The sequence below is a fragment of the Convolutriloba macropyga genome, chromosome 7, assembly GCF_964194025.1.
Source record: "Convolutriloba macropyga chromosome 7, txConMacr16.3, whole genome shotgun sequence".
NCBI lineage: Eukaryota > Metazoa > Xenacoelomorpha > Acoela > Convolutidae > Convolutriloba > Convolutriloba macropyga.
This window is the reverse complement of record NC_134474.1, coordinates 35,691,548-35,704,352: the sequence shown is the minus strand read 5'-3', so window position 1 is coordinate 35,704,352 and position 12,805 is coordinate 35,691,548. Positions and strand designations below refer to the sequence as shown.

The 12,805-nt window shown below is 35.3% G+C and overlaps 1 protein-coding gene across 1 annotated transcript; it reads right to left on the bottom strand.

The window, feature by feature from the left end:
* Window positions 1-1,029: 1,029 nt before the first annotated feature.
* LOC142342234 (uncharacterized) lies at window positions 1,030-12,390 on the bottom strand. Its single transcript, XM_075393491.1, has 3 exons — window positions 10,096-12,390; window positions 2,101-2,378; window positions 1,030-1,302 (listed from the first exon to the last, which is right to left on the bottom strand). Exons 1-3 carry the CDS (start codon window positions 10,262-10,264, stop codon window positions 1,063-1,065), a joined length of 687 nt encoding a protein of 228 aa, XP_075249606.1. The 5' UTR covers window positions 10,265-12,390; the 3' UTR covers window positions 1,030-1,062.
* Window positions 12,391-12,805: the final 415 nt, after the last annotated feature.

The window sequence follows — 12,805 nt, the reverse complement described above, 5'->3', positions numbered from 1 at the left end:
CTGCATTTTTGGTGCAACTTTGTCAGGTTCCAGGCACTCGGAGTTTTTTTTCTGGTTTGGGCGTGTTTTTACTGGTTTTGGCGGTTTTTTTCTAATCTCATGCTAGGCATCATCATGCTCAAAAAGGGCATCGCCCAAAATTTCAAAAATTTTTTCGAAATTTTCACAATTTTTCATGATTTTACATCATGGGAATCAAAACCAAGAATGCCAAGTCTTTTTTCAGAAAAAAAGTATCTATGGGACTTGTACTGCACATTATGAGTAGTAAGATACTCTAAGGATACACCGATATAGTACTGGGCCGACGATATACAATTGGAATACAATGTTTCAGCACTGATTTACTATGGCACTAGGGTCCGGGCTTGTTCATGCGACAATGATCTTCTGCTAATGTAATGCAATTAATGAGCGTGAAGGTAATGACGTAATTGGAGGGTACCTAATTCACTTTATTCATATTTGTTCACCTAATTTAATCATTGATCTATAGAATGTCAATCAATTTGGTCTGTTTTGAAGAATTTGTCTGCAAGAAGTACGTTTGAAACTCTTGCGATTAGAAAGTTCTCATAATATTTGACTACATTCTAACGAAAAAACTCACTGTTTGAATGGAAACACGTTTTCGCACGTTTCAAACCGAACACAGCTATTCTAAGAAAACGAGCATACTGACTATTTCCTTCTTTTAAAAGCAAACACGTTTAAATACCGATCATTTCTACGTTTAAATACGGATCATACCGAATATAAGAAAGCAAACTTACCGAAGTTTTCTTGCGTTCCACACCGAGCATACCATTTCTTAGCTCGAGCATACCGAACAAACCGAACATACTAACGGTTTCTTATGTGTAAAACGCAAACATACCGAACATTTCTTACGTCGTTTTCATTCGGTCTTCTGGACTAGGGTTACACTATGCTTCAGCGATAAAAAAAAATTCGAAGAAAGTTTTTGGGATCCTTAAAACGCTATGATCAGTGGGGGAATATAACGTCTATAAGGAAACTTATCCCGACCAGAATTTTGCAAACAAATTATCGATATAGTTCCTAACCAGCTGCTGAAATGAAGTCTGAGTCGACGAGTAGCAGAATGTCAATGTCGTAATTGAGTTCATTCTCAGTAGCAATCAACTGGTGTACTCTGGACAGGAGACAGAGGATGGAGGAGAGACTGCTGTTGTCCTTGTAGGGTCTCACTCCAGTCCAGATCACACTTGGAGAGCCAGATGATGTTGATGAAATGTCATTTGTCAGGCCAGCAGTGTGTCTTGGCATTAAAGGCTGCAACTAAAGTAAATTCAACATTCGTTAACATTCGTTAATTTTCCTGAACTTGATCAAAGAAAGTCCTAGTATATTGATAGGTAGTAATCCGGTGAGAAATAGGCTTATATTTCTAAAAATTTGTATGCTATTGCGCCGTTAATATTGATAGAAAAAGACTTTGCGTGAGGTCGTAGAAATAACAATAGAAATTTATTGTCGGTGAGTAGGTTGCCATTTCAAACGTTATGTACACGGTCTGCGCCAAATTTTGTGTACAAATCAGCACTGAATCATATCAAAAACATTCTGGTTTTCTTCTCTGCGCATGAGACTGTTCACATTTTGAACTGCTACCCAACAAGGCTAGTTCGTTTTGAACAAAACAACTGTGCTTCTAAAAAATTTTAACATACATATCACTTATGCTTCCCAGGATGATGTCCACGGCCAAAGATAGGTATGGGCCAGACGGACGTCACAGATAGGGGGTCCACACCAAACAGACCGAAAATCAGTTATGACGCAGAAGGAACGACGCGACCGAAACTTTGTCCAGAATATGGCTCGGTTGCACGGGACCCCAGGATCTTTACCCCAGTCTGTCAGTTTGAAAGCTATCATTGGTAGGGGACTTCATACGGGGCATAATAAAGCATAAGTATGTTACATTTTTGCTCCGAAGCACATCTGTATTATTTCAAAATGAACTAACCTTTTCTGGTAGCAATTTTGTCATATTCGAGTAATCAGAGGCATTATTCAAAACGAAATAACTTATACGTTTATTTAAAAGAACCTCATCATGGGTACCAAACTTACCTGCAATCTAAGTTTCTCAGCTGTTGATATTAGCACAGCTCCCTTCACCTGAGCATGTAGTGCCAAATAGTTCAATCTGACCCCGGTCAAATCTGTCACCCAAACATCCACATCATCAACTTCACCCGATTCGGAGATCGGCCAAACCTTCTGGTTCTGGTTTATCGTCTTTTGAGAAGATATTCGATGACAGTCTTCGAGTTGTGCAAATGCAGGGAGTAGAGACAGAGGTGACTCATTCTCAACTATCACTCGATTCACAGACAAGGAGCTGTTTTCTGTTTCAAAAGGTACATCACGTATTCATAAGTTCTATCATGATATTGCTTCGACGTTTTTAGATGAAATAGTGGATTAGCGCATAGATAAAAGAAAAGATAAGCAGGTCTTGAAAACTATCACAATATCCAGCCATAGTTGCATCTGGCAAACATGTTTCCTTTCTTACTAACATGGCCTAAAATATTTTCTAAAACAAACACAAATACCCCCCCCCCCGTGTTACGTAATGACAAGCCTGATTTGGCATTTTTCTATCCAGGTGGAAACTCCCATTTCACTGCAAGAGAGTAGTGTGAAGTGGTGGAGGGGGGGGGGGGGCAGATGACGTGAAAGTCAGCCTGCCATGAGAGGAACTTTGAGTAATTACCCCTGAACATAATCGTGACAAAAGAAGGGTAATTTTTCCAGAGGGATTAATATGATGTAACAGTATAAGAGTAAAACCGTTAATCTGGAAAACTGATTGTACAGCATGCACTAAAAGCAAACTAATTAACTAAGATCGGAACGGATGACGACGTTTCCATTTCACACCAGGTGAAATCCAGTATGACATCACGCTTCTAATTTTAACACTATTCAACTGTATGATAGGTCGGGTTTTTGATAGGGCGCTGTTTTTTTGTAAAAATCCTGGTTACCACTCTAATATTGATCCAGTAGTTTTCTCATGCGCCAAGCTACGGTCTTCTTCACAACTGATTCGAGCCAAGCGTTGTCTTTTCAATACAAGTGTCAGCTTAAGAAAAGCCTTCATTTTACTTAATGAAAGATACTAATCGTGAACTTAAAAATCAAAAATATCACATCTAAAACAAATTTAAAGCTGGAAACTCTTGAAATTGTTACACATCTACCCGGTAGGAATGTCCTCACTAAATGCCTCCAATTTTTTTGTTACAATGGGTGTAAAATCTTTAAGTGGTAAAAAGATGTTAGAGTTGCGCTGCAATGGGAGGATTTCTAGGAGTTCCTCCTATAGCAGCCCCATTCTTCTATCGTTATATATCCCCCTTGGCAGCCAACAAAATTAAGCGTCGAGTTGCTGTTTCCTAACAAGTCAATGATCTGCAGCCAAATTTTTACATCATTTCGGTCTAAGAAATTCGACAAGGCATCGGATCCCAATCGTTTTTTTTTTAATATAAAATTTGACATATGGTTTGTGTTTTTTGAACGAAGATCGTCAGAAAATATTATACGAAATCTTGCGACTTTTAAAAACCGTGAATGAGTGCAAAAAATGTAGCAAAAAAAACGAAGTCCATCTTCTGTGTAGAATAACACAATGCGCAATGGACAATAACTTTTCAAACAAAAATTTCCACCTGCCAAACTGTCAAGATGTTTTAATTCGCGAATCTGTTCGTTTTCATTAGATTCACTTTGGAAAAATATACAGGTATTTAAAATTATTTTATGCTAGGGAGATTCGTCCAATACATCAGGTTTTCTGGAACGCAGAAGCCAAAGGGACACTGAGATACACACTTAGACTTCTCTGTTTAACGCCTAAGATAATTCTGAAGTGTCCTCTCTTATTCTTATTGTTAGCATTTGTGAGGACCAGAAAAGAAAAATCTTACTTTTATTAGGAAATTTTTTTATTAGGGAAATTAGGGGAAATTTCATTCATTAGGGAACTTTTAAGAGAAAGATTCAATTAATGACAAACAAAATCTTTAAACATATCGTAGGATAAGTTGGCCACCAAGCGTACGCTTTCACACTTACTCACTTTTTAAAAAAAGAAGTGAACAATCAATACTATTTCAATTTCCCGTCAATTGGTTTGCGCTAACTTGCCGAAAGTTTCTTCAATTAGATCAATATCCATGCCCAACCGTCGAACCGGATCTTTTGGGTCTAAATTTTGGTTGCTGGTTATTTTTCACAGGCCATAGATTATAGCATAGACTTGATTTTGAGGGCCAAAAGCAAACGAAACAAGCATTTTTAACCATTTTTTTCTCTTTTTTCCAAAACAAGAGGCACCATTTTACTTTTGTACGCATGCTGTAGCTTAGTGAGTTGCAACCGCAAAAACTTGAGGAATTGCTGATCATATACGTCATTTTGCGAATTCAGTCAAAGCGACTTAGTGATTTTCATCGCTCAAAACTCAGTGGTCCTGGAACCGATATTTTTTGAAGAGAGATTCTATCAAAAGATTTCTGGAGATTAATGAAATACAAGATTAGCATACTCTTCTAGAAAATAAACACAGAATTTTTCATTTTGCAAGTTAGACCCATCATTACTAAAAAACCATTTGTTTCAAAAAGACACTTGATTGCAGTAGCAACAAAATTGAAGTTGATGCCCTAAATTTTGCCAAGCAACAGATTTCCTAATGCCATTCATAAATTTTTGGCTAGGACATACACCGTTACGGCAAGACGTTCGGCGGGTCACTCAATTGGTGTAGATGGTCAAATCAATACAATTAAAATGTATGAAAATTATTATCCCCGTGACTGATAACTTCGCTAAACATAACATGAATCAGTGCTTAATGCAATTGCCACTCTTAAATCCCATTAAATACCAAAAAATAGAATTTTCAGTCGTTCTATCAGAACCTTATAAATATTGTTTTTCAGACTCTGCTCTTTTCGCATCAAACAAACACAAATTGACTCATTTCAAAATACTTCCACTTAACTATAGGAAAATTTTGAACAATTCCCTCTGAAGAACTCCAGAAACGCGATTAGCTCAAAAATAACACTGTCTTTTCTTTAACTTTAATATATTCGGCAGATAACCTAAACTAAGAATTACTCTACTGCTTAGTTTTTATTTTTCTGCAATTAAAGTATCAAATATCATCGGCATCTTTTAACTAAACAATAAAAATACTTTTTACTTTGAAATAATGAATAAAGATCTCGTTATAGATGAAGTCAGCTGTCTTGAATTAATACAGTCTCCGTTTTCAAAAAAACTCATCGTTTCGGGGAAACAAATAACTGCAACAAACGCTTAAGCAATCTCTTGAAACAAATTCAGCTAGGAACAGAGACCAAGGCACTCTACTAAAATGTTGTCACTTTTTGACTGTTTGAAAGATCAAGAAAAAATAAATTTAATTACAAAATTTTAATGCAGAAAAAATCTTAATCTAAGATCATACTCTGTGCTTACGCAGACTCCAACCAACCAAAAAGGCAAAGATGGAACTTTCACTTTTAATTTTTTTCAAGCTGAACGTTATAAACCAATAATGAATTCTCTATTATTTGGTTTTTAAGCTCTTACCGTTCTTTAACCTCAAAATCTAATCTTGGTTGATGTTTTATATTATATAATGTCATCTCAACTCTAGATAAAGCGAACCACTTTTGACACTTCTAGTATGCTGCCAACGTTTATCATGCAAGAATTTTGTAATATTTTTCAAGTTTCTTGTAAGAAATTCTTTCAAAATTTTTTTAGCATCGTAAAAGATAACAATCCCTCCGTGCAATATCTTGTAAGATAGCCGTCCTCTTTCAGGACTTTGCAAGATCTAAATCTTTCTTGCATTACTTTTGTGAGATAACCGCCTAAAATTTGCAACACTCCTACAAGATAATCATTTAATTTAGCTAGCCCCTTTAAGTAAATTGAAACAGCCAAAATTATAAAAACGTTCTCGGAGTCCAATTGTGACCAAAATCAACGTCATAACCCATACTTACAATTATTGCTTAGATTTTTTCAATTCAGAATTTAAACTGGCAAAGTAGTCCATAAAAATAGGCATCCGTTATAACTTTTTTCCAAGTAGGGTTGCTCTTTTGCTAACCTACTTTACATTGGAGATCACATGCAAGAGTAGCAGCATTTATCAGAAAACAATGAAAAGAATTTCTGAACTTTTGGAAGAAACCTTGTAAATTTATGGATCTTAGAATATGAGACCTTTTGCTCTCTGAAATGATATCAAAGGACTTTTGCGGCCCAAAGTGCTTATCATCGGATTTTTGTTCGATCCATGAAAATACACTCGCTTTGTTGTGCGGGTCAGAACGCATAAATTAGACACCAATGACTCCTTGTTAGACTTTTTGGCTCCTGGTTTAAATTCATATAAACTAGGCGAGGCCTATTAAAGGGCTACATGTATTGTCACTAAAATACCATCAGACTTTGCATATTCTGATTGCTAGCCCCGCCCATCCTTAGAAAGAGTGATTTTTATCAAAGTTGTGAATAAAAATTGAGATGATAACACCTACTTCCGCTGAGGAGATACTTCAAACAGAGTGCTTCAAACAGGAAAAATGCCACTAATGGCAAAAAATTGTTGTGAAGTAATTTATGCGTTCATGAAAATGTTATCATCTCTTTGAATTCAACGACGGTGTTTATTGTTTTTCACGCCTTTTTCACTCTCTTTTTACAATGCGCAGCACCGATAACATTTTTGAAAATGAGTTTTACATGGTTAGAGGAGGGAGTAAATGTCGTTTATCAATTTTAGTCTCTTAGGGAACTGGAACTGGACATAAATGACTATTTTAAAGGGGCGTTTTAAAATTTCTGTACAACTCACGGATCCACTTAATCGGAGACAAATGAAATTACTGTAATCAAAATCGACTAAACCAGACAAAAACATTTTACACAGTGAGACAAGAATGGCTTCAAGACTAAGAGCACCGAAAATGAATGCTCGCTAGTTCCCCTGCCAAATTACAATGTAAGTTTAAAATTCCGTAAAAACTGCTGAGATTAAGATGACAAAATTAAATGTCGGTGCCTAAGACGCAGATTTAAGAAAAACTCTGAATTTTATATCAATCTTCTACCTCAGAGAAGCTGATCAATCTTGTCTTCAACAGCCGAAACACCACAGGTTGATTGAATTTAGTAAACGACTATGGTCGTGCGACCTCACAGTAAAAAACTTAGTTAAAAAAGTTTGAAGATGTTTTCTCCTTAGTGATAGGCGGATTCAACTCTTGCAAGATTTTTACAAGATTGTTGCAAGAATCTTGCGAGTTTTGAATCAACTTGCAAGATTCTTGAAACAATCTTTTAAAATAAATCTTGCCCCAAAACATTAAAAGGCCGTTGGTTTATAGCTCTGGTTAGAAATTTAAACTACCGATTGTGACGTTAAGACAGACTTCATAACTCATAGATTTCCTAGTGGAATTCAAAGTCTTGCAAGAATCTTGCAAGACTTTGCATTCCCAAAAATTTTTGAGAGCAGCTTATCTAGAACAAAACATACTGAAAGAGAGATAAAAACACATCATAAGACAACCAAACCAGAGAAAGTTCACATGACTTTCAAAAATTGACTAATTTAGAAGTCGAATTTTGCAAGAATCTCAATTTTTTTTTCAAAACTGTATCAATAAGTTAACTGATCAACATGATTCAATATTAATTTTATTTCATTTTTTCCAGCCCAACTGACGTTTTCATTAAAAATTTACCAAATTTTTTGCAAAAACTTTTTGTAAAAAAACCTGAGTTCTTGATTTTAATTTTCTTAAGGAAATATTCACAACAAAATTTCGTCTTTTAATAGTCGAGAAGGTTTTTCCAGAAAATATTTAACTTAAAACGCACTTTTTCTGATCACAATTTATTAGAAAAACAACTAGAATTTTGATTCCAAATGAATGTTTAACAGATTAAACTATGTTTCAAATTTCTCTAATGGGAATAATCAATTTTTGAGACCTCCAGAAAATTTTTTTGCAGTCGTGCTGATACTCCTGCAAGTGCCATCTAAAAATAGTTATAGTTAGTAGTGTTTTCAACTAAAAAATAATGCTTATGATCCGTGGTTAATATTGTACTTTTATCGTTCCATCAGAAGCAATTAATGTGCGAATAAAAAACAAAAGTTATCAGCGATTTTTATATTGCATTGTTTTATAAATTTACCTCTATTCAGCCAAGATTACGTTGAACAATTAGAGCGTCTTGTCAAGATAAGCCAGTTTTTTATCTGGTGCACAACTTATATTAGGTGGATTTTTCTCAACTTTACGACTGGTACCGTTTAACGGCCACGCTTGTAACACCACTTTTGCAAACGTTTCAGTCTCTCAAATATTTTTCGAATGGTTGATTCAAAAATTTAGAAAAAAAATTCAACTAGTATCATAATTTCCAGAGAAAAAAAGTTGCTTCTTTCTAAAATTCCTCTAGATGAACGCCTACAAAAATTATCAATGCTGCGGCAATTTTGATATCTGATGCACTAATGTTTGTTGTCAGTGACTGACCGCTTTTAATTGTATGTCTTCATGCTGTTTAGATATGAGAGCCAACCTAACGTTCATTTGTGCATTTAATAAATCTTAACAATTTTGATACAAAAATGGCAAAATAAGCGCAACGAATCATGTTGGGCACTATATGTTAAAAGCCGGTGAGATTATTTAAGGAAAAAGTACTTAGAAAACACGAGCATTGTTAATTTTGAAAAATCAAGCCTTGCTTTTTCATCAAAAATTTTCTTCGGTTTCTTCAACCTGCGTGAATATAAATGTTAAAACTCATGTTTCTTGAAATTTCAGTTTTTCTTTTCGAATTATGAGGTAGACTAGTATTTGGTTTTCTGGAGTTAATACGATTTAGTATAAAAAATTAGGTTTCATTTAGTTAAAAAAAATTAGCCGAAATTTTATTAAATATCAAGCTTGACTTTTACTAGTCAACATTTTTAAGTTAGAGATTTATATCGACTAATTAGATTTGCGCGTTTTTCTCGCCAGATTATAGCTTATTTCTCAGTTTTAATGCCACCAACAAAAAATTAGTTCTTCCCAAATGGAAGTCAATTGATGAAAAGTTGCGAAAATCAAACTGTCAATGGCGAGCTCAAATTAGACGCAAACTTTGAAACGTTATAAAAGTAACGAAAAAAAGTCAATTTTCACATTTTTCTTTTAAGCAAAGTTATAGTATCCCGCAAGCATTGATCTACAAAAGCGGATCGTTGATTAGGCCCTGCAAGCTAAAAATCAAAAAATGCAGTTGTAACAGAACCTTCATGGATGCTGTGAGCCTGTTCTACGAGCAGAGACAAAACTTTTTGACTTTTTTTTAATAAACAGATACATCAAGGCTCTTAACTTATCTAACTTGGATTTGACTAAAAATATGGAAAATGCTTTTATATGAATAGAATTGTTTTAAGGTTACATCTGGAACCCACATATACCTTAAAACATAAATCTGTTCAATCGGTACCCGAGTATTTGAGTTCTAAAACGAATTATCAGCGAAGGCGTACCATTTACCTCATTTAGGGATTGTTACGATTGGAGAAGCATTTAGTAAAATGTATAAAATGCTGTTTAACAATAAATTTTGTTTTAGGAAACAAACGGTACACACCAACACAAACCACCACGAGGGTGGCTTGACCACGTCAGTACCAATGTTGTTGAGAACGATACGTTGTTTTTTGATTGAGAAAACAAGAGGCGAGGGATCTCTTGAACTGTTGGTTCTTGGAGACTCAAAACAGTTAGTTCTGAAGAAACATTGAACAGTTGAGACTAGTTGCAATGAATGAAACCGCAAAATTGAACAATCATAAATTGTGGAAAAAATACAGTTCTCGCTAAATTAAGGCTGAATGTGACTTGGATTTTATGAAGATGTTATAGAAAGCTAATTGAAAAAGAGATAGAAAATTTAGTAATCACGAAATTTGATGTTAGATTTGCGTTTTTCTCACGAGGCTTTTCTACTAACCCTTAAAGGCAGAGGATAGCTGAGAGTCTAGGTTTGCAGAAGATAGCACTAGGGATATGCAAGAGGCGGGGTATTGGTAAACAGGAGCAGCTGCAGAACCATCAGCTAAATTTATCCCGGTGAAAACAAGGGAAAATAGGAGAAAGGAGATGCAACCGACGTAATTCATGGCTGTCTTGCTAAAAACTGTAATAATGGTTGAGGACTTAGTGTGAAAACTCACTTTTCTATTGGTTGAATGGGTATATTATTAAATATACATCAATTATATTTCCCTTCAGGTAATAATATATGGAAAAACTGGAAAACTTCAATAATGGGCCGAGTTTAAACAGCGCAACAAAATGCAAATTATATTACCGATGGTCAACTACGCGTCTGGCGTTTTAGTCGAATAAAAATAGAAAAAAGTTGAAAAGAAGGGAACAATTCTATATTTTAATTATGGAAAATATTTCAACTGGAAAAGGTGAATTAGTAAGTAACGGGTAACTAGCTGCTACGCTATTGGTCCTAATTAACGCTTTTTGTTGAAATGTTGAACTGCTGTTTCAAATTACAATTCTGACAAGAACTCTTCATGCTTCCGGGGGCAAAGACGGTATTTTTGACACTTGGAAAATAAGGATGCACGCAACCCACAGCTAATTAAAAGCCAGCTCCAATTTCAGGAACAACTGCCGATACTTTCATGCGCTAAAAACACATTTAATTATCAAAATTTATGTGCAATTAATACTATAGTGTGAAGTTTTTTTCAATCTCAAGGGCAAGTGAGGACAAGTTTCAGTTGACTAACGTAAGTAACTATTTTCTGCTGATAATAGAAAAAAAATCAAAGTTATTTTATTTCTAGAATAAGCTTTTGTTCAAAAAGTTTGAAGCAATTTAAAACGAAAATTGATCTTTAGATCAATTGTTCGCCAAATTTTGTAACACCTGAAAATAATTATCCGCATTAAATATGTATATTTGCAGAGATAAACAATAAATCAAATTGTTTACATTTCGGAGTCTCTTGGTGTAATCTTAAGTTCTGAAGTTAATTTTAAGAGCGTATGCAACAGTATTTGTGGTAGTCAATACGCAAACCGTGGTTATTTAACTGAGGTTGACCAAAACCAGCAAATGAAGCAAACAATTAACGTTATTTACTTTTCTGGAAAACGATAAAAATTGGTGGAAGCGCAAAGAAAAAGAGGACAATAATGCCACGCAACTGCCGGGAAAATTGAAAATGAGTCCAAATCAAAACAAGTGGGAAAAGTGAGCAGGAAATGAATGTAAAAATGAGGGGAACTCCAACGCAGAAGCCGAAAGCAAAGTAAACCAATTTAATTGTAATTTGTAATTGTAATTTAATTTGTAATTGTTAAGTTATTACGATGAAAAACAGAAAGTTGGAGGCATTTTTCTTAGTAGCTCGTAAGGCAAGACAAAATCCTGAGAAGGACTGGTCTGTTGTGCTGTTAGTGAACCTTGTTCTGAAACTGCGCTAAATCGTATATGATATTCTGATCATGTCGTCCTTAATAATGAGTCGGTTGTATTCAGCAGACAGGACCAATCACCATTTACCCAGGTTGAGTGAGGTACCCGACCAAAACCAAAGCTGTGATCGCACCGCGCCGACTTTGGTTTTGAACAGCGGGGGGGGGGACGTGTTCCAGCGAGAGATTCTGCCCAGGCCGAGGTGCCAACGCTAACAAAACGCAAAACTATGTAAGATTGGCGGTGAATGCGTTAAACTTTTGTACGATTTACGCTTGAGCGCAGATCTTAGATAATTTTGCGTTTGTGAAGGTAGATCTTACATAATTATGCGTTGAAATTAGCGTTGATCTTACATAATTTTATAGTTACACATTTGCAGTTTGCGTAAATCATACATAATTTTGCGTTAAATTTTGCGAAATCTGCCATACTTTTGCGTTCAATTTAACGTAGATCATACATAATGGTGAGTTGAATATAGCATATCCGTACTTAACGCCAAGTCAATATCAGTACTGGGCAAGTCTATTTCCACGTCCAAGAATCAGTATTGATTTAGAGCTATGATCATAACACATTTAAAACTTGTCAGACTTGGCCAAGACTTGGCAACTCTAAGCCAAGTGCGAAAAAAAGTTCCTAACTGCGATCGAACCAACGCTCTCCCTCTTCCTAGATGTTTGTTCTCCTTACTGTGCCACCGTGACTGCGCCGTTAAATTACGCTTGAAAGAAGCAAATTTCAAGCGAAAAGGCGAGCAAATTATATTACATGGGAGACTTGCATTTACAATGGCCCAGTACTGCTTTACACTTGGAGCTCGGTACGGGTAGATTTTACCTAACTATGCGTTGGATTTACCGTTAATTTTACATAATTTTCGCGTTGAAATTAGCCTATATCTTACATAACTTTGCGTTGAATTTAGCGTTGATCTTAGATAAATTTGCGTTACTAAGCGTAGATCTAACATTAATTTGAGTTCGTAAGCGTATATCTTACTTATTTTAGCGTTTATTTTAGCGTAGAACTTAGATAATTGTGCATTGAATTCAACGTAGATCTGTGTTGAATTTAGTCTTGATCTTACATAATTTTGTGTTAAAATTAGCGTGAATTCATTTAACTTATATAGAATGTGATTCTTAGGAGCAAAAATGTTTTTGTGGCATAGTGGCAGAACAGTGGACAAACACGCAGGTGTTCAAAGGTTCAA

Coding starts and splice junctions, on each gene's coding strand:
- LOC142342234 (XM_075393491.1), bottom strand. CDS start 10,264: ATGAATTACGTCGGTTGCATCTCCTTTCTCCTATTTTCCCTTGTTTTC. Junction 2,379..10,095: donor GCTATCCTCTGCCTTTAAGG/GTTAGTAGAAAA, acceptor CTTTTGAAACAG/AAAACAGCTCCTTGTCTGTG. Junction 1,303..2,100: donor CTGAGAAACTTAGATTGCAG/GTAAGTTTGGTA, acceptor AATTTACTTTAG/TTGCAGCCTTTAATGCCAAG.